General features: G+C 49.1%; 1 protein-coding gene across 8 annotated transcripts in view; it reads right to left on the bottom strand.

Moving 5' to 3' along the window:
* The window catches only part of vn (membrane-bound neuregulin protein vein), a 200,980-nt gene that overhangs the window by 43,979 nt on the left and 132,165 nt on the right, over nucleotides 1-24,836 (bottom strand). For 7 of the 8 annotated variants that reach the window (XR_013058324.1, XR_013058325.1, XR_013058326.1 and 4 more), the window contains one exon: nucleotides 18,086-18,228. The exons of the other annotated variant lie outside the window; for it this stretch is intronic. Coding sequence is in view for 2 of the 7 variants with exons in the window: in XM_033332828.2 (XP_033188719.2) it covers nucleotides 18,086-18,228 (143 nt within the window). In the remaining 5 variants the exon portion in view is untranslated. The remainder of the gene's footprint in view (nucleotides 1-18,085; nucleotides 18,229-24,836) is intronic. 8 annotated transcript variants of the gene reach the window in all.

Here is a 24,836-nt window from a genome sequence, read left to right as displayed (position 1 = left end):
TGCCGCGGCAGACCGTAATTCCTCACTGTCGTTTGTCGTTGTTCAAACCGTAATGCATAATGAATCTAGCCGCTATCTTGCGCCTCGTCGTGAATACCGATTAATCATTGCTTTGCATGCATCTGTTACGGAAATACGGCCTAATGACGTGATACAATCTTCCATACTTTCGGTGTATCGGATCGTTGCTGGTGTAGACAACGTGTTGAAAATCGATGATTCCTTGACCTCTACGTCGTCGGCGAGTCGTTCGAGAGCACAGAGTATCATCGAACAGCGTCGGTTCTTTCGTAAGTTCAGAACGTTGGGATTTTGGTTTCGCGAGAGGCGCCGGACACGGTGATGAATCCCGAAAGAGCAGTTTCAGAGCAACATTCAGCAAAGAGCCGCGGGAACCGTGCACAGAGCAGCCGTGTGCAATGTATTAAAAATCGTATAATGAGTTTGAAAGCGTGCAGAGCGGTCAGAGCGGAGTAATAGCGTCCGAAGCGGCAGAATGCGACGTGGCGCGGTGTGGCGAGACGGAGAGCGCGTTCGCGCTCGCGCGATGAGCTTGCAAGCGCGTACACCATTATTACACTCGGATTAGTACTCGACCATTCGGACCGGTATTACCGAGCGCAGCTTCAACTTCGGAAAGCTCTCGAGTAGCTTGTACGCTCGGCTTTATCCTCTCTCGCTTTTTCACCCACTACCCGTCGCCGTTTTAACCTCATCCAACGCATTTCTTCTCGTTAAATTCCTAACAAGCTGAAGACATTTCGCGGTCAAAGTAGCCCAGTTTTTTGCGCTATCGAGAGGAGGCGATTAGAGCGAGGCATGAACGGCAGATCGCGTTGAAATTTTAATCTTCTACCGGTGTTGCTCGTTTCAAAGTTTCCGGCTTCCCTTTGTTAGAGATCGGATACAAATTGCAGTTGCGAATCGCGTTATTTTGCGGAAGCGACGAGATACTCGAATTGCACCGGATTTCCCTTGATCCCGGTTTTGTCCTTTTTATTTAGTTGGAAGAATATTCATAGCGAAAAGGTGCAGGGAGAGGTGGAGAATTACCTATGCTGCCGGGATCCGGAGTTAATTGAAGACCGGCTTCGTCGTTTTCCTTGTTTTTCGATGGCAGCGTCGAATCGCGAAAGTTTGATCTCTCTGCCGGTGGCGCGAGCTTCTTCCTCGCCGGCGCGCAAAACATTCTGTAGCAATCTTGTGGAATGCGAAAGTTCGTCGCGCGAAATAGGGTTAACAACGGCGGGAACGAAAGAGGAGAAAAGTTTAGATGAGGCGAGAATCGAGTTTGAATCGCGGCTATATCGATTTGGTTCGACAGCAGCCGCGTTTCAATTCGTTTCTCCGTTTTGGCTTGTGCGATGCGACTTTGCGCGCGTTTACGGGATTCGACGAAAACGCTAAAACTTTTTCGGGCGAAAAATAGGAAAGCTTATCAGCCAGGACGTCGCGGTCGCCGTGAACACGACAAACGAGAGGTTCTTCGATTTACCGACCGGTTTGTATCTCGAAATTTCGCGGCGCTCGTCCTTCCACTCCAATATCGTCCGTGCCTTGCCATGCAAAATCTACTCTTGCATGGCTCAATCGCGCGACGAGAATTTTCCAAAACGATTGCCGGTACTCGTGTGCGACCAAACGATCCCACGATGGACGGCATCCATTTACCCGGGCGTCGATCTTCGACCGCGAGCTGCGAGAAAACCTCAATCTCTGGAAATTCCAACAAATTTCTCTGCCTTGCTCTACCTCTCAAATAACTTGCAGCTTTTCGGTGAATAGGTGCGCCGTCTGGTTACGGTACCGACGTCTGTCGATTTTTTCCCCTGATGAATCGAAGCTGTAGCGAGGGCAGAATCATTAAAATAAGTGCCCCGAAGTATGCGAACGTGCTGCTTAACTTTTCCCTATAAAGTCGAGAATTTCATTTGGAAATAGCGTGGCTGGTAACTAGATCGGGCAAGTTGTTAAGGTACAATGAAACTCAATGGGAAGATTTCCAGCTTGTCTACTTGCGTATGTGCGACATAATCAGCATCGCTGTATTATCGTTCAAACTTTTTACCATCATAGACCACCTCAGAAATTTGCTGGTATTTCTAAATTAATTTCCACGATATTTCCTCTTTTTGGCCTTTAAACACCTCGTAAATTAACGTTTACGCGAGAGATGTTTTTCGATCAGGAGGTAACCAGTGCGTAGTAGTGGAGGCAAGCTTGTCGCGCGTTTATTTCACGAATTTTCCAGGTGAATAGAATTATCTCTCATTAAGAGAGCCGCTATAGTTAGCGAAGCGCTCTCGATAACAAACAGTTTTACCGTTGGCTGTTCCTGACGCGTGTAACATTGTTTGAATACCATTATCCCTGTCGATGTAACATCAATCGGTGTCGCGGATGCGTTTAGATAGCCTCGACCAGCTGTTTCGCGTCACGCGCGAGTCTCTATGTTGATACGTCACTCTTCGACGTGTTTACGGTCGAGTGTTGAAATTTTTGACATCGATACAGGGCTTTTTTCGATCTGGCGTTTCAACCGGCCTTTGTCCGCGTTTTGATCGTACCTGTCGCGACAATTCCCGTGTCACAACTTTTTTCCCCCGTTTAATACAACGATGCTCGCGGGCTGTGTAACTTTTTGCTACGACAACCAGCCACGCTTGCTCTCTCTCGTGTTCTCGTTGCTTGAACGATGAACGCGTTTAGCGGCAGGAGAATTAGTTTTGAAAATCTATTCTAGTTATCTGCGCTAACTGGCTGCACATGCGCGCGCTAATTAAGGCTAACACGCTGGATTCTTCTGCCCCATCCTCTGTGCTCGTATTTCAAGTATGAAATACGAGTTGTTCGTTCTTCGAGCGTGCGCCGAAAATTGCGGCGAAAACTCGAGCAGGCTCGCACGGAAGCCGACCAAATGATGAAACTTTTAATCTGCTCTGGTCGCGGTGCTGTCGGAACCGCGAGACACCCGGGAAAAAAAATTCGGGAGACCAAATTATACGACCTGTTCTCGTCGAGAAACGTTGTTCCAATTACATCACAAAGTGCGCCGTTAGGCACATTGATGTCCCCCGTTGCACGTTCCGCGAATAAAACGAGTAAAATAATTTTTCCAAAACGGAAAATTACGGTATCTATTCAGGATGACGAAACCTCACTTTTACACACGGATAAAATACGACGAACGAAAGTTACATGATTTTAGTTAGAACAAACTGACGCATCGATGAAAGTTTCTCGAGCGTGGTCCATTTATATCTTTATATTTTTGCAGCGAGTGCGAATACCATGGAAGAAAAATCTGCTATCTCGTTTGGGCAACGTTTCGATGGACAGGTGTTCGAGCTGCCGGAAGATGAGAGAACGCGCTTTCATCCAACGCTAATTTGCATCGGCAGTGTTCGAAAATAGGTGCGGACCGGAGGCGGTACGTAATTAAGTCGGATATAATTGCCCTAATATATCTGTTCGCGAGGGTTTGCGGCTCGGCTGGTCGCGCACGCGTACGGTTCACACCGTTGAACACGGTCCAGGCTCGGTCCATTTGCGTTTCCAAATATCGTGTTTCAAACGCGAGGCTGCTCCGCTCTATTGGCTCTCGCAACGACTGTTACCGCTTGCGACGAACGAATCGACTCGCGACCATTCCCATCCCGGGAGAAATCGGTGCCCTCGACTGGTTTTGTTGCTCGTCTTCGAGCAGAACTTCATCATTTCGTATTTCGCCGACGTACGACTAATACGCTACGGGATCGCGTAAGTGGATTTTAGCTGACGTTTCGCGCGTTCCATACGTCTCTAACGGGGTAAAATGATTCGGGTTACGTGACTACGCCGGTGTCCTTTGAGACAGAAGGAAAAAAGTAGCCTTCCAAAGAAGCGAGAGAAAAATCCGGACGAGAGCCTTGCGGAATCATCGCGCTCGTCCACGTCTGGAAGAATGAAATTGTGAAGTTTCAAAGGACCCTCTGAGCTTTAAGCACCGTCCACGGATCTCCACGTGATGCTTTACCGAGCGAAATTCTCCTCCCCTCTTTCACCTCCAATTCTCCATCCCTTCTCTCAGGCCGCTCGTGCCCCATCTGCGACCCTCTTTACCCTCTCGCTCCTAGTCCGTACGTTCTTTCCCTTTGTTGGGGTAGATTCCTTCCTGTCGCTAGAAAAAGTAAATTGAATAGATCTAGCAAACCGTGCAAAAGGAAGAGTCCCGCGGAAGCGAAGAAGAAACGAGGGAGGAGAGAGTGAGACCAGATCCTCGCACACGCACGTCGTTCCCGTTGCTGCGACGTTTTCGAGCCGACTTATGAGATGTCTACGACGTAGCTCCGGGAAACGGAATTTTAACGTCATCGACGATATCTAGGTTTCTGTCTGTCCATCTTCTTCTCGGCAGGATCGAAGGCAAACGAGCGGAGGAGCCAGCGAAAATCGGGTTTGTACGAAGCTGGTAAGATTCAGGTACATGGCAATCGTTTTGCGGGCTGTTTGCAAAAAGATTGCAAGACGGTTGTTTCGTTCGTGTTTCACTCATAAGCGAAAGAGCGCAATTTTCGAAGAGAACGGAGCGCCCTTACATCATCCTCGTTAAAGTTTTATGGCAGACGTATCTCGCGTTCACGGATAAGACCATCGCCCGACCAGGCCATTGCTCGCGAGTCTTTTTAAGAGCGTCTCTTCCCACAGGATGGAACGAGTATTCTCGCAAAGAGAATTTTCGCCACAAAGAGAAAGAACTAAGAGTTTTCGACGGGAGAAATCTTCCATCAACGGAAACAACCGGCCGAGCGCGAGTATCCCCTTCTCGATGCAACTCGAGGCGCTGTCGCTTTCCGCCGCGCTTCGTAAACCTCTGGCTCTGAAATTTTATCCACCGTTTAGTTTTGATCTTAGCTTTTCTTTCTACTCGCCAGACTTTCTTCCTTTGCAACAATTTCTCTACCGACGTTGTATACCCACGGAAATTTTCTTCTCTTCCAATCTGTGCCACGTTCGAATTCCCCATTTGAATCTGTCAGTCAGCGGAGAGATTTTTGAATGGCATTTTTCTGCGAGCCTTCCCGAGGCAAATACCGTTCAGCTTGAATTTTCGGAGACACTTTGGTTTATAAGAATATCAGAGGAGCGCAACACACATAGACACACACAGAGTGAAAGCACATAAAATGGGCACGTCTGCTCGATATGACCAGGCCAATACTCACCAGAACGTTCTCGAGAACATCGCAAATCCGGTAGCTGGCCTGGTCAACGATCCGGTTTAGATTATTTTTCAGACATCCGCCGCGTGTATTCACTCGTATCGCGGCAGGGGAGAACGATTCAATAAGAGCGCGATATTGCTGACCCCGGCTAATACAATCTTCGATTCTGCTTGGAATTTCAAATTCACCGACTGCCCGGTTATCGCGATCGCCTGTTTCTCTCTTTTAGTCGGACTCGCGGGATTGTTAGCTCTTGCCTTCGGTTCGCAATGGGCCACGCGATTTACACCTTCCACCACAAAGGCAGCACGGGCAAGATTAAAGGGTTACAGACGTAAGATCGATCTCTAGAACAGAGGCGCAAAATTGCTCGAATTTTCGTTCGTCCGTTTTCCTTTCCCTTGAAACTCGTTTCTGCCGGATATCGTATTTCTTCCACTTTCGACGCGTCGATCCACCATGAATTTCTATCTGTCCCTTCTCGCGGTACACACCGGAGCATCGACAGGTTCTCGCGAGTTTCAAATCACATTCACGTTTCCGCTTTGTTCCTTTCCTAGTAATCAAACAGTCTGCTCGCCACGCTATCGCGCTTCCAATTTATCCAGCAGCCAAGTACCGGCGGACAAAAGATTTTTGTTATACCGCCTTTGTTGTTCTCTCGATTTTACGAATTCGTTCGACGACCGTTGCAGCCAGCGTTTGCAGAAAATGTCTTGCGTCGTGTACACGCTTTCAACCGTCTTTTGTTCGCGGAGACACGCTTGAATTTCCTGGAAAATCCACAGGGACGGGAGAGGTTGATATGCGGGCGGGAGACGATAACGAGTTGCGATCTCCTTCTGCGAGCTTGGACGCCGAGCGTCCAAGCGAGTAGACGCGAAATTTCGTCCGTTGTCGGACCGCACAGAATCCTCCGTATCGGACACTATGCTTCCGTTTTTCTCGTACTTTGCTCGCAAACAAAGTAGAGCTGCGCGCGAAGCTTGCTCAGGGTGGCTCGGTTGTTTGTCTTCCATTAGCCTCGCTCGTTTTCGTCGAAAGTAATGCCCTCCGGTTAATTCGCTTTGACGACACGGTCGCCAAGGGTCGTTACGCGACATCTCAATTCGCGCGACAACCGAAAGAAATTGATCGACCGTTTCAGATAAGTAACTTTACTTTATTTCTCCAGTTATTTCGTTCCTCGGAAGCCATTTAACCAAAGTGGAACGATACGAGCGTGTTCCGTTGGACGAATTCTTTTCGACAACGAGCCAACGTTTTCGCGCAATGAACGCTGCTAGCACTCGCGATGCGGGAAACACGGTCAAAGACGAAAGGTAGGCGAGAGCGAGCGCGGAGAATAAGAAACGGGACGAAAATCGTACCGTGCTGCGGAATTCAAAGGGACGAGAAACAATGGAGCGGCTGCCGTGCTGTACGAATTCTTTCGCGAATTCATTTAACGATGTAACTACGCGATGAGAAACGACATTTTGCCGATGAATGCGCGAACGTAGGACAGCAACGCCGGCTGCACCTGCCAACGGAATCGGCGTGGGGATGCACGCGATTGTACGCTTAAGGACAACCCGCCTCGGCCTTGTTTCGTCAGCCATTTTTTCCGCAAACGAACTCCCCTTCCTACGCTGCTCTGCGTCTATTTCCATTTCGCTCCTCCACGTTTTTCTTTTTGTGATATCGGCCGTCGGAATATCATCAGCCGTCCGCGTTTTCGCTGTGCGCGAATTGCGGCGTGTAACTTTGGGACGCGCAAGCTGGCGATATATTGTTAACGACACCGAGATGTGTGTCAAGAACCGAGTCGGTTGATGTCAAAAGACCCTCCGCCGGTGGAACGTAATCTGGAACGTTGCTTCAACGTTGTCTCCTCTTCGGAATCACGCGGTGGAACAGTGGAGGTTCCGGTCTCGCGCACGTCAGCCTGATTTCCTTTCCGTTTGTTCTAGACAGTTAGCTTTTACGAGATTCACGAACAACCTCTGATTATTCTTTCCATACGACAGTGGTAGGTGGAACGATTTCGAAGATTGATCAAAGTCGCAAATCTACCTCGTTAGTTGTAAATTTCAAAAATTACCGTTACATCGCCACTTCTTTCTTTCGTTTATTCGTTCTTTTTTCGGCTGCCACTCTTTGGCGACTTACTTGTCGTTTCGTGTCCCCGTTGAACAGACAGATTGCTTGCTAATTCGTCGCTGTTCCGGTATTCCACCCATACGGCGAATTTCTTTTTCGCGTCAATTAAGTCGCACGTCGCGAACCGGCGATTTGATTTTTCGCAAGGCGATATCTCGCATTCTTCGATTAACCACCCCACTCGCCGGGCACGTACATCGCGGAGCTACTCAACGTTTTGGAAGTTTGATCATCGTGATCGAGTGGATCCAATCGCGCTCTCCCAACGACAATAGCTGGCGAGTATTGAATCAACAGCTCGTTTGCTTTATTGAATTCTGACAATATTGCCGGGTAGGGTGATAGATAGTCGGCACGATACACCGGGACGAGCAACTAATGGCTACTCTCAAATTAATAGGGAACGCATTAGAATGTGTAACTCGTCGCGGTATACACGTCGTGCGGAAGTGATTAAAATTGATCCTGCAATCAATCCGCGAACGGCACCTATCGCGCGAAACCGATTTAATCGTGTTTCGTCCGACTCTCTGTTCGCTGTTTCAGAAAACCTTTCATAGTCATCGACGCGTGACCACTCCCCCAATGACCTTCGTTCTAGCGGCTAATAAATGGATTATGCTTTCCTCGCTTGTGTTTCGTTCATCAACGCGAATTTCTGTTTCCTATCTCGTTCCAAACGATATTATAATCAGATTGAACGAACATCGTATCGACCACCACGGACATTGGATGCTGTGTAGATTCGAAATAGATACGTGACGTTCGCGTTCCACCCATAGGACTGTTCCAGCGAAAGCGCGCTGTCGTCGTCGCGATGAGAAATCGGTCGACTGGCTCGTATCGGCGACATTCACGAAGGCGGAGTGCCCCTCGGGTAATTCCGGTATGCACAGGGCTCGTAGGATGCAACGATCGAGAGTGACGCAAGCCCTGGCAACGTGTGCAGCCGTGCAAAATTCTCACGTGACGCGTGTTTCTATCTTTTTGCACGGATTGCTTCGTCGCTAGACATCGCCGCGGCGCGTCGCACTGCTACGGTGCGAAAGGCAAAAGGAAGATTGTACCCCCAGGTGCCGTCCCTGGGGTTACTGCAGGAAAATGCACTTCTCTCTGTATCTAACCAGGCACTCAGCCGTGCGTGCCTTCTTCTGTGTATCTTTCTACGTGCGTCCGTTCGCGATCAAAGATCCGCGAATGTCTTTTCCCCCGCAGCGTCGCTTTACAGACGCTTGCTGCTTCGCGAAAGGAAAAAAAGAAAATTTGGGCCGACGCCGCCTCCGGCTGGATTCCTTTAGATAAGTTCGCTCCTACTCGCCGACTAACGCGCGGATGTAAATTTCGAGAAATAGCAAACTCAACGCGATCTACGTGGTTTGTTTTCACTGAGAGAATCTCTCTCGCTTGCCTCTCGTCTGGTCTAACACGGGTCGCTTCTACTGCGGAATAACTAGGAAATAATCTAAATCCCGGGTATAACACGGACCAAGTACGCCTCGTTCTCCATTGGAAAAAATGTCGCTTCTTTTATGCCTGCCCGGCACTAATTTTAAATTAACCAAGTATAATTAGACAATTCCGGGGATTCTTTAATTTCGCTACAACGTAGGTGTTTTAGTTTTCGAGCTAATTTAAGTTCCTGCATAGCCTAGATCTTCTATTATTCCAGTCCTGCTGCGAGTAACCTGAATCTACCCTATCTTATCGTTACACGGCGCACAGTCTAGATTCAACATATCTCGAAGGTAATGCGAGTTCTGCGCAATCTAGACGTGCCCTGTTTCAGGCTTCGAATTTTCTCCAACCGTATTAGGCCTAACATACGTTCAGCAAAGTATAATCCAGCTCCATCTTAATTCGGTTGCCACGTAAACGGAGAAGCGTCGGAAGTCTTTCTCTATCGATCGAGCCGGGTACTTTGAACAACGCACAACCCAGCTCGTGACCCGTCTATTCCGCGACGCGTAATTTAGTAATGCGTTTTTTTTTGTCCGTCACGTGAGTGACATTAATAAACCGTGTGTCGTGTCGGTGGTCGGCCATTAGTCTTCGACGGTAAAGACCGACAGGCGGAGGCAGGTTTCTTGTCGATCGAAAAATCGAGATAACTCTGACAGTTTAATCAAACACTATATTTTCATTCTGTACGGGAGCGGTGTAATATTTGCGCGCGCCTATATGTACCATCGATTGTATAGCGTAATTTATTTCAAATGCACGCACACTCGTGAAAGGGAAAGGCTCGCGAAGCGTACGCGCGATATCTTATCATTATCCCATTTAGCCGTGCCAGCCGGCAACAGAACGCATCGTATTCCTGCTACAACTTTTTTCCCCATTCTGGGTCGAACAGCCAGCGTTGTTCGGTACTAACAGGGTCGCCAGCTTCAACCCTTATCGCGCGTACGAAGTAAATATCTCGTGCTCGACTCGAGGGTCGTTCAAAGAGACGCGCAAAGAATTTTCTAATGGACCTTACAGGTTCGATTTCTCTATTGAATCGCAGTTCTCGCGAAACGAAGCCTTGTAACCAATCAATCGCGTAGTCGATATTCCCGGGAATATCGGATGTTAATCAACGATGCGTACGAACAATTATTTTAGAGGCGATACGGCCGAAAATCGAATGGAGCTTCGAAATAAAATTTTCACAGGCAATCGAACATAGGTGCACGCACACGCACGACCGCCTGCCCCGACGAAAGGAATTGCCGGCAATAAATGCTCATCGATATTCGCGGTCGCATTTTTCCGCAATTATTGCGCTCGAGAATTCTGTTGCCGGTCGATTCGACAGGAGAATATTAAATATCTCGATGTTCCGTGCTCGACAGGCTTTCGCATAAACATAGCGGTAATTAGTTTTCCTAGGATTTCATTGGCTATTGCGTAGCCTTGTTTCGCGCCAAATTTCCCACTAAGTAAATTAACGAACAGCCTATGCAAATGTCCCAGCTTTTCACTCTCTTTCCGCATTTTTTCGTTGGAAAATGCGATTCGCTGCCGGGGAATATTTGTCAGACAGATTCCACGTTCTTTGAAAGGATCTTTTCTACCCTTTCCAACTTTCATTCGCCTCGGATGGCAAATTAGCGTGGACGCCGATGGTACTTCGTTAACGAACCCATCGCGAAGGAACGATGAAAAATACCAACCTTCCCTCTGGTCGCCATAACTCGATCGATAAAAGCAAGATTTCTCACGTACAAGCAAGTCAAAGACGAAATGATACTAGATACTCGACAAGTGAAATAAGTCCGTCAGTGGTCAGACAGATTCACGAGCGCGATAGCTTTCGGTAATTCGTAACCAATGGTTTCTGAACGATGAAATAAAAAAAAAAAGAAAAAACTTGTCAGAGCTAAACCAAGTTATCAGTCTGGTTCTTGTACGACAACCTATTTCTTGCCTTTACGGGATACAAGGCTGTTACGAGCACCGGCAAAACTGTCGGTTGATTTCATCGTTGAGGGCATTGTCGATACACGACGAACTCGCTGTTCGATCGTACTTGAACGAACACCGCGTCGATGACGTACGAAGACAAAGTGATCGCAGAGAAGGGATCGATCTTTATTTTCGTTGTGAATTATTTCGAAATAGCGTTGTAAATTGACAGGACTGTAAGAGCTGTCTTCCAGCCTGGAAAAGCATGCGACATGTAAAGACGAGTTTGCAAATTTGGATCGGTATCGACACATAGATAGCTCCGCTGCTTTTCATCTCGCACATCTCAATTCGACTCGATCATAGCGAAAAGCGTCAAACTGGCGCAGCCAAACTGCAGCTCACGGAACACGATCTTATGGTACGCGAAACACGATCTGGCGCGTCTGGCTTCATATAAAATTCCATACGTTATAAGCCTGGAGCCCGTCGTTCTCGATGCAGCCGGTGACGTACACGTCGTGGCCGGTTATCGCGCGAACATCGCTCGCTCGCAAAAAGAACTCGTCGATCGTGCCCGCTTGGGGAGACGAGTTAATGCTTTTACCGCTCGCTCAAAGCTCGTACACGCCCGTACTCTAGGCCGCAGCCGGTTGCTCTATCGTTTCTCGCTAGGCAACAACGAGCTGACCGACGACGCGGTGGAAAATCAAACGGCTTTCGCGGAATCAACCTTTTGATCCTGCGATTGGATTGCCAACCGAGTGGCTCGCGCTTTTCTCCGACAGTCGATCAACAAATAGGATTCCGTGTTGTTCCGTCTTTTTTATCTAGCGCGCGTGCTGCAGATACAATTTGATGATTCGTCTGTCTACGCGTCGTTTCATTCGCGGTGGTTTCGATTCGATTCGTCGAAGCCTCGTGACTCGGATCGGCGGAACTCGCAGGGTCGCAATTTCTATTTCGCGAGACAGAAGGTCGAAGAAGAGGCGTAGCACCTTGCCGGGCTACGACGAAATGGTTAGCCGAACTGTGAAAAATCGAAACAACTTTGCAGCCTTCGTGGCACCCGAATGGCGATAAATAAGCGAACAATCGTTTTTCTTTGGTGCTCGTTAGAAAACGGCAGCTCCCTCGATAATTAAACTGTTATTTCGCAGTCGAAGCTAATTAGCAACGCGATATAAACGAGGTCGAGCAAAAAGCAGCATCACCTTCGGAGAATATTCGCTCCTGATAGCGGCTCTCGTAACTGCAAGCTTTTACATAATACTTCTTGTTTGTTCTTCCAGAGAGAACGAGTATTTCTTTCCAAAGAAACGGAGAGGTTGTCGAATCCCCGCGTTGCGCCTTACGGCTAATGGAAACCGGCGCTGCGCGCAGACGATCATAAACGTTTCAAGAATCGTTCTTTATATCAAGAGGGAAACAGACTGGGCGTAGAGGCGGTTGATGATGGCGTTGGATGCATGCGGTGTTTCGCGCACCAAACAGCTCTATTCTATTCGATTCGTTCGGTCGCGACTCCCATTGTAGAGACCCGGACTGCGCACGAAATTTCGCGCCACGTCCCGCACGTTACGTAGTAACGATGGTGAATGTATGCACGTTCTCGCGTCTATGCCGGAGAGCTAAATCGCGCGCGGTTTCTGCATCTGCATCGCATTACGCTCGGAATTGGCCGACGAATGCGATTGAAATTCGTTGGAGTGCCACTTCGCGGAACGAGTTCGCGATTAAGCAACAATTCGACGCTGTTGCCTCGCACTTGCACGGATTCTCTGCCGATCCTTTGCACAAAATGTTCCATCCTCTTTTTGGCAACGGGCGTCTAAAGCGAGCGCGCTCACGTCGAATCTTTCGTACCGCGAGAATCAAACGGGTTTTCCGCTCTGTCGGACAAGTCTTCGAGTTTTGGTTAGACGAACGTGTCGCGAGGTCGAAGCGAGACGACGCGCGTATACGAATTTGCTCGACACCAAGCCCGATCATCTAATACGGGTTATGTCCGTTCACCTAATACGGGTTATGCCCGTTCACCTAATACGAGTTATGCCCGTAGTTGTAGGTTAAAGGGTTAAGTATGTTATCTCTTATATCCAAAGAGCTGGCTTCTTCCGATATATGAATTGCATTATAAAATAAAGATAAAAGTGCAAATAATCAAAAACATTTTATTTCATGGATAAAACACGAAGCAACCTAGTACCATTCGACAATTATTACTCGCGATACCAACGGCTGTTTCGGCAAGTCCGACCAAGTTTGTATCATGCGAATTCCCGCCCAGATGCGGATAGTTTAAACGAAGGGTCGCGAAGGGCTCGTCGAGACGAATGGTCACGATGGGAGACGTATTTCTCTCGCAACAGAGTTTCCCAATGTTGCGTAGACCATACTCATCGAGGCAGACTCGCTAAACAGACTTCCTACTGCTGTTATCGCATAATATTATTCATGTCTTTCTGGGTCGTCAGTTGCGGGAAGCGTCGCTTCGAACCGACAGCGTGTCTAATCCATCCAAACAACACGCAGACGATTACGAGGTGTCGGGAAATTCCTCGAGGTTCGTTTTAAAACTGTTCAATCACTCGCGGAGAGACGCGATCGCGAGGAAGCACGCCAACGGGAGTCGTAAATTCCCGTTACGATTAGACAATCGACGCCGCGAGATGATCGATCCCCTATTTCGATTAGGATAATAGGGGTTTAATTGAATTTGAATTCATTTGAATTGAATTTAATTGAATTGAAAAAATATGGTTTAATTGAATATGACGCTGATATAACAAGTTATAAATCACAGTTTATTACAACAATTTTGTAAAGAAGATATGCGTATGTATAAGATAAGTAAGTGACTGATCTACGGGTGTAAACCCGGTCAAAGGATGTTGACTGTTTGAAAGATGAAAAATCAGTGAAGTTCGGTGGTGATGCTGTGGCGCAGGAAAGCTAAGGATACACACCCGTGTTTAGCGCACGGGACCATCGGATTTGTTGGTGACGATTTTGGCTAAGAGAGTGAGGGAAATAGGCTTCGTTGTTAATTGATTATTTGCTATGGTGGTGGGTGAGGAAGGACGCTAACCGCCCTCGAAGAAAAGTTTCTAGTGGGAGGCCTCATACGTGAGAAAAGGCAACTTTCCCGTGTCAACCCGTGGTGGACGATAAACTTTAGGAAACAATTCAGCGAAAGAATATCTGTTCGGTTTGAAGGACCTCGACTAGGAAATTCCTGAGATGTATGGAGGATACTTGAGACTATTGAGGGTACGCAGTAAGGATCCGAAGACATTTGGCTGCCATCTTGCCCGCGGTGTGTGACCTGGTTTAGGTAGAGTGTTGCCCGATGCAACAAAGACGGATGTTTGAATTTTTCTAGCAAAACAATTGGGCGAAAGATGTCATAGATCGTTCGTTGGGAGTTTTAAGGTTATATATAGCCTCTCGATTCCTATCGCAGCGATTTACTATCCTCGACAACTTGGTTCCCACGACCGCGTCAACGACTACGACAGAATGCAAAATGATAGGTTGCACGGTTCGCTCTGCCGTAGCTGGAAATATCGTTGACGGAAAATCCCAGGTGGTAGGAGGATGATCTTTCGCTATGTGTATTGCGTTTTTCTTTCGTACATGGCGCCGAACTTTGCTGCGGTGACATGCATAATATACCGTCAGACCTGGCAAGTAGTACCGGTAAGTGGTATGAGCGACGTGTAGTCAGACGGAGCGTGTGCCGCTCCATTCCACCGAGGACGGTTGTTTATTCGTCGTTGCGAAGACAGGCTCCGAGAAATCGCGCGCGACAAGTTTTGGAGTTTCCAGCAGAGCGCGCATCTTATACGCCGAGACAATGCCGCGAGCCACGTCGCGTGTAACGACCCCCGGAGAGAGATCGTATTCGTTACACGGCGGAATGCTTTGCACCGCGCTTATCGCGCCTTTCCTGCAACATTCGCTAACGATATTCCTCCCGTGTCTCGTTTTTTAAGCGTTCGCGCTGCCTCGATGCGAAAACTCGCGATTCCTTACGACCTCGTAAAATTTAACTTTTAAGAGAACCCGTAGAAACGAGAAGAAATTTTAGGAGAATCGTGAGCCAAGAGGCTGCTGTCCTAATCGATGTAACGTTCTCCGTATAATAGTAACGTGGGACGAGGCCGCAGTGTCTATCAATCTGCGTTTAATTAATCTCTTAGGAACAATCAGCTTTATATCCGCGTCAATACGGCGCCATGCCAGTGGATGGCCATCGCCGTTTGTCCGTAGCGTTCGCAATGCTCCACGCAGAAGGAGTTTACCTTCCGCTCATAATTGTTTCTATTTCGACGTTTCGTCGCCCCTTCTAATTGCCTCTGTTCCTTGTCTCTTCGCTTCTGAAAGCATTAAACGGACTCGAGCGATTCTCCAGCACCGGATCCTCCCTCCGCTTCGCTCCGTTATCGTTATCTGGCGTATCAGTATTTAACCACGGTCATTAGCCGCGTCTCTGTTGATCATCCACTCTCCTCGTTTCGTCGTTGCTCGCTCGAGCGAGAACTTTGAAACGATCGATGTTCGAGCCACATCCGCTGCCGCTCAGGGCCGCTCTCGAGGATATCGGAGGCTGGACCGGGAAACGACTCTTTGTCCGACGCCGAAAGCGCGCTTTCTTCCACCGATTCTCGTGGTCGGTGAAATCGTACGCGCGGATAAATTGCCCGGGCCGCTGTCTTGGTTTTTACAATTTCACGGTTTCTGGCTACGCTGACGCGAGCATTCGCGCACCGTGCAAAAGAAACTCGTTCCTTTTCTCTGGCCTCGGCTCACCCTCCGCCCCGGGTATTTGACCGGTCGAGGATTTCTCTCGCGGAACTTAAGCACGAAACCTTGGCTTTTGCGCGATTCGCGTGGCGACGTGTGATCCGCAACGTTTATTTCGTCCCCTCGACGACTACGACGACGACTTTTCCCAAGTGCTCGAAAGTCGTCAAAGCTTCTAACCGCGATATCGATAAACCGGAACAGCTAACAAGGCAAACGATGGAACTCCAACGGTTCCTCGGAGGTTCGTTAGATAGAGAACGCCTTGCGATGCATAATTTCGCCGATCTGCGGCTACAACACCGATGGCTGGCACGAGTCGGCTCTTTCCGACTAAACGACGCGGAACGCGCGCGTTATTGTATCAAGTTACACCTCCGTAGTAGTAAAGCGTGCCATTGCGACTGCAACGGCAATTGTTAAAACATTGTGCAGTGGAGAGAGCGCTCGGGCCTCGAGTAAGGCACGAACATTCGAGTCGTAGTAAAAGTTTGTGGTAAATGTTATTGCAGTCTAGCTAGCGCGCTGTTCGCTCTTTCGAGTAACTCTAGGCTTATAAACATTACCACAATCTGTTACCGCAATCGAGCAGCTAACCAGTAAGGAAACAGAAGTCACGGCCGCGGCGCGTCGTCCAAATGCCCTCGAGCGTGCTACCGACCGTAAGAATAAAAGGGCCGGTCGAGGAAAACGTGTCGAGTGATTGTTTGCCAGGGCACGTTCTTTCCATCGAGTTCACCGGCGTCTTCGGGACGAAACGATCGCGATCGCTTCTTTCGATCGATTCTTTCGTCGATTCGATCGTTCGTATCGCCGCTCGTTTCGTTGCTCGAAGCATAGTGGAGGGAAAATGCGGGTAAATTCCGCGAGAATCAGGACAACGTTCCATCGTTGCGGGATTTACGAGCCGGTCGAATGTACGCGAGTGTACACCAAAACGGGTAGCTGACCCGCCATCAGCAGTTCAGAGCTATATGAAACCCTGACGTGGCTGGCAGGGTTGTAATTGTCGCCCTTTGTCCGTCATACGAGCTCGCAGTGCCTCGGTGGCGGTGAACCGCAAGCTTTCCCGGCCTTGCTGGAACCGAGCGCCGGCTGCGCGGGCATTATCGCATCAGGTGCTTAATCCTAACTTTATCACCTGCGTCTATCGGCCCACTTCTGGAATGGATCTTTCCTCTCATCGCTATTCTCGATATCGTTCCTCTTGCTGTCTCGATATTTAACCAATTTTTCAACGATTATCGTTTCTTCGGTGCCACAGCTAACTTTCGAGTATTCCATACGTACGAACGACCCTTTGTGCGCGGGTCTCGGTCCGTTTCGCTTCACGTTCGGTATTTTCGGCGAGGAATTTCTCACTCGAACACCAGCAATTCCTTCGAATTGATCCCGTATCGTGCTGGAAATTACAGCACACTGTAAACTGAGTTACGCGTTTGCAGTACGAATTTCACCGCGGTCGAGCTCCGCGTTTTTCCCGGTCTAGCTGTTACCGCCACGGCTGCATTTCTCAGTTGGCATAAATACCCTGGCGAAAAACGTCTACCAAATGTTGCAGGTATTATGAAAACCCATAAACTAAGGTTCCGCGCGGTGGCCTTCTGCTCGAGGTCTAGCCGGCTGTCGATCGATAAGCGCCAATGCGAACTGTTTCAGACGTTTATGCACAACGTGGTGGTCGCATCTTTACGCGAGACGTCGACCGTAAATGGCTACACCACCGTGCCAGTGAGCCGATACTTGCATCCTCCGTGGACGATCGATTATCGTTTCGTTCCAGACGTCCTGACCGAGTTTTCTACCTACACTTCCCTTTCATACGTATATCTTCCATCGTATTGCGAGATAAATGAAAAATTACTCACCTTTCCAATCGTACATTTATGATTTCCGTTTGCACCGTGTTTAACTTACGTGACATACCCGAAAAGGGATCGAAAGATGTTTTTATATTCGCCTTTTATTGCGCGGTATTCCCTTTCAGAACGTCACGCGATCATGAATGAAACAAAAAAGAAGGGAAAAGAATGATTTTCATGGCGACAATAGGGTCATCGAAATGTCGCAGGTTGCAGAGCAGTGTATCGTGAAGTCGCGTCCCGTTACGCGTACAAAACGCGCGCCTCTATTTTTTCGAGGATTCAATGGAGATTCCGCTGCGGGTGCACGCACCATCGGAGTTATGACGACAACGAGTGAAAACTGAAGCGCGTCGTGATGTGCCGGCAGGTGTTCACCGATCGATCGATCGATCACCGGAAATCCAGCCGGCATCGAACAAAACGCGTCCCTCGTTCTCTTTGTTCGCGAACGTCCCTCCTCCCGTTTTTGTATCGACGATCGACGCTCGAATAACGAAGCTGCCATGTTTTTAAGGACGCCAGAGTATCGTGTTTCTGGAGTATTTTTATTAATGAGATAGATAGAGACAGACATGGATTTGTATCACGGAATAAGTAGATACTCCATTCTCGGTTAGCCTCTCGTTTGTTACAAAGATGCAACCGTACGATATGTACGCGTACATCGATGATACTCACTGGTTTCCGAAACTCTCGTATCGTGAGCGACTAGAAGCTGGGCCGCGAGTGAGGCTCGATGACCGGAAGTACTCTCCGCTACGCACTCGTATCTGCCGCTGTCCTCGGGTTTCGCGGAGGATATCACCACTTTCGATCTCCGCCTGCGAACAGATAACGTGATATTCATTAGACTTTCAAGACCTTGTGCCTATATAAAAGCAAAGTTTACGCCATCGACACGGGGATTTGCGATAATCGTTTGCTCTGGTAATATTCAATGGAAACGCGGCCAGATAGCGGATTAGTTCGTTTATTATCTTTCCAACAAGTACACGAATATCGAGGTGGCGTGGACCGAGCTCGCGTACCTTTCTTCGAGTCCCGGGAGAAGATTGCGCAAAGTTCGGGCAAACATGAAGTTTTGCCTGCGCTCCCAAGGATCCAAATACACTTGCCTGCGAGCTTCCATGGGGTTTAGAGCGGTCTGAAATTTCTGGACTTCTCTATCCGGGAAAACTCGTTTTTCCGTATGAAGAAGCCGAAACTTCTGCCGGGGAGCTTTCGAACTTGCCCTCGAGACGCCGGCAAATTTAATAACTTTTCAAACACTGCGGATTACTGCCGGCGAAATTCCCTCGTAACGCAAATATATCGATAACGATCGATGCGGTTCCGGACGTGTTCTACCCACGTCACGTTTCTCCTCTGTTTTATCTCGAATTCCAGATTATTTCCTAAGCTACGCGTCGAAACGTATGAAAGCCGCTTAGGAAAATCGTTGCCGCCAACTTTACGCGCGATCCGTGCTCCTTCGGGAACGAATATCGAATAGGAAAACTACTAAACTGCAAATACTCCGCTTCGACCAACGATGTTGGTTTGCAGCTGCCTCGAGACGTCGATGCGTTGGAAATTCGAAAGAGTGGAGCAAGAGAGCAGGGACAACGGAGTCCGGTAAATTCGAGAACAGGCAGTTGTTGGCTTGAGATAGAAATGCAGAAGCTGGCAAGGTCGAATCGCCGGGAAGCAGCGAGGAGCGTGGCATTTCCGATCGCGAGGCAAAACGTGAGTTCGTCCTGAGATAGCTCCTTAAATTGGAAGCGATTCAACCGACTCTGGAATGGTCCCTTGTCTCCTTCCACTTGTCAGAGGAGTTTCTCGATGGCCCTGTATTACGCCGCAATCTAGCGAGTCCACGTACTGCGACTCGGAAAGTTAACGGACCGAAGAGAAGAGAAGCTTGATCGTAAATCCACAGTCGGCTGGAATTCGCAGTCGGAATTTCAAGGGTGGATCTTCGACTCTGGCCGAACATGTCAGACACCGGCCTTTTCCCTCTTCGTTTCGATAATTTTCGTCTTGGTAGTTCTACGCCACGTTCTTAAGAACCTCGATGAAAACGTGAATCGAAGCGACGCAGAAAGAAAGAGCCGGTAAGCTTTTTGGCGGTTAAATGACGCGAATGCCACGCGCTGGCGCCATAATCCTTCGTCGATCGAATGCCACGATGGCTTAGAGGAGCTGTCATTTCGAATTGGTTTTCAAGCTTGGCTGGCGCAATTTTGAAACCGAGATAGGATAAAATGGACAGCGCCACTTTCCACTAATTCCAGCATTTCAACTGCAGCGATGATTAACGAAACGCGTGCGCAAATCGCGATTGGATCGAACGCAATATCCGTGCCCGTTGCGCCGTGAACATCCGGAGAATAATCCCTTAATTGCGGCGAGATCGATGTTTTCTCTGGTCCGTCTACGCTGTTATTAATTTCGCCGTGTTGTCTCCTCAGCGAAACTCCATCCAGCTAACAACCTGTCTCGCACAATTTCATCCGACGAACGTTCTTCTTCGATCTGTGCGTCGCGATCGTGCTCCACCATCCACCATTCGATCTACCATGTACCGTAGGAATCGAATCGAGGAATTTCGCATCGAGAACGACCGCTTTTCAGAGAGAAAGAAGCTTGCTCTTTGCTGCGAGTTCAACCGAGATTTCGCGGAGCGAGAAGTTTTAATTCGCCAGCTCTTAGGGCGGATCGAAGCGTGACGAAAGAATTGAGAGATCGCCGAAACGGATCGAGGGACGGGGTAATTGCCCTCTCAGGTGGAAGGCCGAGAGGAGTTAAAGGTAATGAAAGCGAAGAGTAGTGCGGTGAACACAATTTGCGCGGCCCCTGCATTAACTTCAACTTTTTTCCTTTACGGTCGACCTTTATGCGCCTTTTACGCGATACCTTGGTTCCACGGCTTCTTCTCGTACACCCCGTACGCGTGTTTACATAAATGTATGCACGCGGCCGATATCAGAGGATGAATACAAGATCAGCGGTGTTTTGCATTCAGGAGCTTGAATTTGCCGAAGCTTCGCCGTAAGCTTGTTCCCCGTCGTTTTCTATTTCCTACCATCGGCAATCTTACATTCGAAAGATCGATCGACTAGAAATTTTCCAATTGCAACGTTCTCAGAGGACGAGCATTTTCCGCAACACCCACTCTTGTGCCAGATGACGACCGACGGTTGCGAAAATGAGATTTTCATTGGCATCGTTTGTCGACCCTTTTCTCTCCCTTTTTTTCGATTACCGAAAAGCGGCAGCCTCCGAAAGGTCCGGAGCCGCACAGGTCGCAGCGAAAATATTTGCACGAGAGCGGAGAGCTAAGGGCCACACGGCTTGTCGTCTGTTCATCCCCTTTAAGCGATTTCGCATGCGAGCGTTCACGAGATACGGAGATACATAGTGAACGAGAGAAACGTTGGCTGAAGAGAAGAAGAGCAGGCGAGTGGGGAAGGAAGGACGAAGAAAAGAGAGAGAGAGAGAGAGAGTCTGGTGCGACGGTCACGGGGAACGAGAAAAAAAGAGAGGCGGAGAATGGTGGCGCGAGAGGAGCAGACGGAGAGGCGGTGGAACCACGCGCACGCCATGGATCCAGCAGAGAAGGGTTTCTAATTTGGTGCCGCGGCAAAAATCGACACTCCGTCTAGACTACCGCTACTCTCCGGTTAGTAGACGCGTATATATGCCACCGTGAGAGAGAAGAAGCTTCCAGGAGAATTCGACCGACGGAGAATGAGAGAAAAGGAGCGAAATAGGGGGAAGGAAGAGGGTCGGACGGAGAGAAAGAAAGAAAGAGAGAGAGAGAGCTGGAAGCATAGGCCGATGGAGAGGGATAAACCGAGATTTCTATTTATGTATTCCACCTCGTTCATGAGTCGGTCCGTCTTTCGCGCTCTTCTTTCATCTCGTTACGTTTTTGCGGCCGGTTAGCCTACCGATCCTCCTCCCTGGCCGTCGTACCGCCACACCGCCATCCCTCCGCGAACCCCTTTGACGCGTTCCAAAGGGAATCGATCCACGAGGATCTTGTAACGACCGGCTCAGGCGAATCGCCAGCTACGCCGCGCCACGCCGCTTCCCGAACTCAAGGCCGTCTGCGGAAATTTCCTCGCAAAGTTTCCGCGCGAGGAGATAGCCTAGCGTGAGTCGACGCATCCGGACACCTTTTTCATCGAGTCCCGCTTTCGCTCCGGAGCCTTTCTGCTTTTAATTACTCTCGGCGAACGAGGATTTTTCTGGGATAGAGCCGGGAAATAAGTTGGAAAGTTGCTTGATTACCGAACAGAAACTTGGGAGATCGATTTTCAGTCGTAACACGTCGATACGTCACGTCGATAGCGTCGCCGCAGAAGACGTTAATATTAGATGGATCGCGGAAATTAAAAGATCGGAAGGAACTTACGGCGGAGCTGTTGGTTGCGTTGCATCAAACGGGAACCCGGTTACCCGGTTCGGATAACTTTCAAAAACGTCGCAGGCTTTCGATTATGGGTACTCCGATATTCCGCAAGGTGATGTCACAGGCGTGGAGATTAGGCGGTAACTCGGGAGCTTAGCAGGCCAACCGCCTTAAGAATGGATTTTACGATCATCCTAAGTGAATGCAGCCCCTCCACTTACTCCACGAGATAAGTACGAACGCGCTAGGAGTACCTATACGTAACTTCCCCTTAACGTTTCAATAACGCGCCTCATCCTGACTTACAATCCCTATATCACTATAACACCAAATAACGCTTCTTGTACTTTGCACGAGTATCCCTCGTTCCAGCCACGTGTTAACTCCACCTCCGCCGACGCTTTTTCTCATCATATTTTCCCGTTGATCGCGTAACGAACGGGACCCAATTCACATCGGCTGGCTCGTAAATCTCGCTCGGCGCAATAACGTTCGTCAAATCGTCGTTCAGCCCACGTACTCGCCTACGTCTCGCGAACAAAAGCAAGTGCGATCGCACCGTCGTTACGCGATCGTTTGCCGGCACGTTAATTCGATATCGTTGATCCTCGATATCGGACACACGCTCGTCGAACGTTTGCGATTTTTGCTTCGATTTCTTTATTTCTATGGACCGTGTGTTTCTACGTTCGCCTACTTCCGGGCAGAATTCACGGCTAACTACCAGCGCGCTCGACGAGCCGCGATAAAACCGAAGCTGGACGTCGCTCGTACCACGCGATGTTACGAGCGTCTCTAGCGCAATTATTGCCAGACTCTCATAGAGAAATTCATTTCCGCGACACGTCCCACGGTGCACCTTTCGTTTATTAACGTTCCACCGGATTTAGACTGTCGCGCTAGATCCCCTTCTGCCATGTCCCTGCTGGCCGTGTTATCAAAACTCGTTCGGCCGACCCATTCTGTCTCGCGATTAATACGAATTACGCATAGCCCGTTTTCCGCGGCTTATTTCGGCTGGTAAACCCGTGGCCTGCATTAGAGATAATAGCCGCGCGGTACGCTTATTTGTGCTTGTAACGCTGCTCTTTCCCCGTTTTCGCTGGGTCGTAATTGAAAAACACACGTAGGGAACGCAGAGCTGGCGTTTAATCGCCAGCAAGTAGAAATTAATAGTTCCGAGAGCATCCTAAAGTCAATTAGCCGCATGGAATTTCTATGACGAAGCGACTTTCTATTCGAAATTAAATCTAGAGTAATCTCTGACAGGCTTTTCGCTCGCGTCGTTTCGTCTTTCGTCGAGAGGTCGTCGTCATGCGGGTGTTACGCTTAATTTCCCTCGTCTGTCCTTCGCTTTTCCTCGTCTCTTCCTTCTTTCGTCGCTTGTTACCTTCGCCCAAAGGGACTCGAACGCGATGTCTCGACAGAACGAGAAAAAGTGACGCGAAGAATTTGTCAAGAAATTCTGCTCACCTGAGCGTTCTCGCGAATAAGAATGGAGTCGCGCGCTCTGCGATTTCGCAGTCCCAATTTTTCCGGGACCTCTCGAGCTTTTTCCTGTCTCCTATCGAGAACCTACCGCCGAAGAAGCGGCGCGGATTTTTCGTGGAAGAACATTTGCGAATCTATGCAGCAAAGAACGCGTCGTTAGATAGCTACAACGCGGTTTGAAACGACATTCGCACGAATAGTGGACGAACTCGCGCCTTTGAAAGTAGACTCCTGATATCGGAGAATCGGAAGTATTCCTTGAATACGACCGATCCGATTGACCAACGACGTAGAATGGATTCCTAATGGCGAACGCCGCTGCGAATGGCGAGCGAGGACTATCTGTCTTGTAATGGAAACGGCATGTCGTGCACGAGCACAGCGACGGGGTGAAAAAGAGATACACGCCGAAAGGGAGAAAGAGGGAAGCGCTGCTTTCTTCGCCCCTTCTCCTTCTGGCCCTTCTGTTTTTCTTCCATCCCGTGGAAGCAGTTAATGGTTTTCTTTTGGCCGGCTGGCTCTCTGCGTTAGTGCTTCTGTCGGTTGAACCGTACGGCCTGCTCCTCTCTTTCCGTCTTCTATAGACGTTTTTCTTCGCTCAACGTCGACCGCGTCCACCCGTTCTCCCGTGCCACCGTTGTTCCATGAAATTCTTCCGAGCGCGATTGTATCGAGAATCGGCTGCGAGACTCGCGCGTTTTGTACCGTGGATATCGACGCGAACAACCTTTCAAGGATGCTCGATAAGGCTTTCTTTTCTGTTATCGGTTCGTCCAGGTCCTATTCTATCCGGACTCTTTTTTTACTTGGCTCGCTCTCGCGAATCGAGACGCGTAGCTGAGATTCGACGGCGAACGAGTCGACCGTAAGCTGAAATCAGCAAGTTGCAGACGCGTGCTTTCACGAGTGCTTCGTGCAACACCGCGCACTGCCATTCGGCCCTTCTAAAGCACCCTATGAAAGAGGAAGTAGAAACTACGAAGATCGTGCTTTTGATAGGTGACAGAGGAGCAGGTGGAAAGGGCAGGGTAAGAACCGGAGAAGAAATAAGAGAGAAAGACGAGGGGAGAAGTTGGAGGAATGCGAGAATCGCGAAAAATTCGGTCTGGAGCCAGCGAAACGTAGAGAAACGCGACACGATCGGTGGGACGCGCGCGTCTGACTTATGGTCGACGCGAATTCCTTTCGGCTCGGTGACGTAGCCTTGTGACGTAGTCCGGTGACGATCGTCGCTCGAACCGAGCAATTTCGGTAGACTTTCGTCAGGCGACGCGGTATCGAATTACGTCGGTATGTTGTCTGGAAGTCACCGCGGCTGATTTAACGAATCAGTTACGTTAGCGAGATACGAATAACGATGGCCAGACAACGCGACGCTTCTCGGTAGTCACCGACGAAACTCTGAGCGTACTTTCTAATTTTAGTCGGGACAGTTCAGTGCCGTAGTTTTCAGTTCGTAGCCAAGCGCGTTTTCGCGTTTCGATCGTCCCGCGTTTCCTTCCTCATGCAGTTTTCTCTCCGTTTCCCTCTTATTTCCATCGA

The sequence above is a fragment of the Bombus vancouverensis genome, chromosome 5, assembly GCF_051014615.1.
Source record: "Bombus vancouverensis nearcticus chromosome 5, iyBomVanc1_principal, whole genome shotgun sequence".
Classification (NCBI taxonomy): Eukaryota; Metazoa; Arthropoda; class Insecta; order Hymenoptera; family Apidae; genus Bombus; species Bombus vancouverensis.
This window is presented reverse-complemented; position numbering and strand designations above follow the sequence as displayed.